Genomic DNA, 1,687 nt, shown 5'->3' with positions numbered 1-1,687 from the left:
GTGTGTGTGTGTGTGTGTGTGTGTGTGTGTGTGTGTGTGTGTGTGTGTGTGTGTGTAGGGGGGCTGGGCTACTGCTGATTATTGATTGCCTTTCACCCCAACCTTTCCCCCCCTGCTCCCAGCGGTGGCAACAAGCGGAAGCTGAGCACAGGCATCGCCCTGCTTGGAGAGCCTTCAGTCATCTTCCTGGACGAGCCATCCACTGGCATGGACCCCGTGGCCCGGCGCCTGCTCTGGGACACTGTGGCACGGGCCCGAGAGTCGGGCAAGGCCATCGTCATCACCTCCCACAGGTAGAGCCGGGGTCTCGGGGGGTCAGTGGAAGAGCCGGGACGAGGGCTGGCCGGGTGGGGCCGGGCGGACAGAAGACCTGTCAGCAGCTGGTTCAGAGTCTGTGAGGAAAGTCGCCAGCTAGCCATGTGGGCCACCCTCTGAACATGGGAATCAGGAACAGTGTGATCTGGCCGTCGACACCGGCCCCTCTGCCTCAGCCTTTGACACGGAAGGCAGGCGTCGGTATCCCCCGGCCCCGTGTCAGGCCTCTGCCCTCTCCCCAGCATGGAGGAATGCGAGGCCTTGTGCACCCGGCTGGCCATCATGGTGCAGGGTCAGTTCAAGTGCCTGGGCAGCCCACAGCACCTCAAGAGCAAGTTTGGCAGCGGCTACTCCCTGCGGGCCAAGGTCCGGTGCGACGGGCAGCAGGAGGCGCTGGAGGAGTTCAAGGCGTTTGTGAACCTGACCTTCCCAGGTGAGGGCCACTGCGCAGAGGGCATCTGTGCCTCACCCCTGCCGAGTCCCCCGTCCCTGAGCCCTGGGAGGAGGGCTGTGACTGCATGGTCCCAGGCCCTCCAGCCTGGCCCTCACGGGCACACGGTGTCTTCTTCATGCAGGCAGCGTCCTGGAAGATGAGCACCAAGGGATGGTCCACTACCTGCCCGGGGATGACCTCAGCTGGGCCAAGGTGAGTGTACCTGCCCATCAGAGGGAGCAAACCTGTGATGTCACCGGCTTTCTGGGGTGACCTGTTTTCTTTTCTGTGTGAAAGATGCATTGAAAGCATCTCCTCTCTGCCATCCCCATGACAACATTCACATGGATTTCATAAAACATAAGGATGTGTGCACGGGAAGGGGTCTCTGAGATCAGCTCCTCCTGCCCCCTCATTTCATAGAGAGGGAAGCAGGTCCAGAGAGGGGACACCACATGCCCAGGGTCCCACAGCAAGCCACAGATCCAGCTGGGGTTTCTGCCTGCTGGCACCATTCCCGGCCAGAGCCTTTCCCTGAGATCACAGACAGTAACTTCCCTAGGACTAACTTCTTGGGAGGTGCTCTGGGGGCAGCTGAAAAAGAGATGGGTCTTTTGGGGGCTTCATCACACCCAAGACCCTCCCTCTTTCCACTCTCTGCTGCCTCCTCTCCCCTCCCTTGTGCCCATTGTCCACAGTGGCCTCCTCCTTCCCAACAGGTATTTGACATTCTGGAGCAAGCCAAGATGATGTTCATGCTGGACGACTACTCTGTCAACCAAGTCTCCCTGGAGGACATTTTCCTAAGCTTCACCTGCTCTGTGCACCCAACCAAAGAGGAACACCAACAAGGGCAAGCAGAGCCAGCAGACCATTCATCAACCTCTCCACCTCCCTCCCAGCCTCCCTCTCCACCTCCCTCCCAGCCTCCCTCTCTAC

General features: G+C 60.0%; 1 protein-coding gene across 1 annotated transcript in view; it reads left to right on the top strand.

Annotated features, from left to right (window-relative positions):
• Positions 1-1,687, top strand: part of LOC116645377 (ATP-binding cassette sub-family A member 17-like) — a gene marked incomplete at its 3' end in the record, with an annotated part of 63,265 nt that overhangs the window by 61,516 nt on the left and 62 nt on the right. The window contains 4 exon segments of the mRNA XM_032425509.1: positions 123-293; positions 558-748; positions 891-961; positions 1,468-1,687. The exon segment at positions 1,468-1,687 is cut by the window's right edge and continues 62 nt beyond it. Coding sequence (XP_032281400.1) covers positions 123-293; positions 558-748; positions 891-961; positions 1,468-1,687 — 653 coding nt within the window.

Source organism: Phoca vitulina, unplaced genomic scaffold (assembly GCF_004348235.1).
Source record: "Phoca vitulina isolate PV1807 unplaced genomic scaffold, GSC_HSeal_1.0 scaffold33, whole genome shotgun sequence".
Lineage (NCBI taxonomy): Eukaryota > Metazoa > Chordata > Mammalia > Carnivora > Phocidae > Phoca > Phoca vitulina.
Note: the sequence above shows the minus strand (reverse complement) of the source record. Positions and strands in the feature narration are given on the sequence as shown.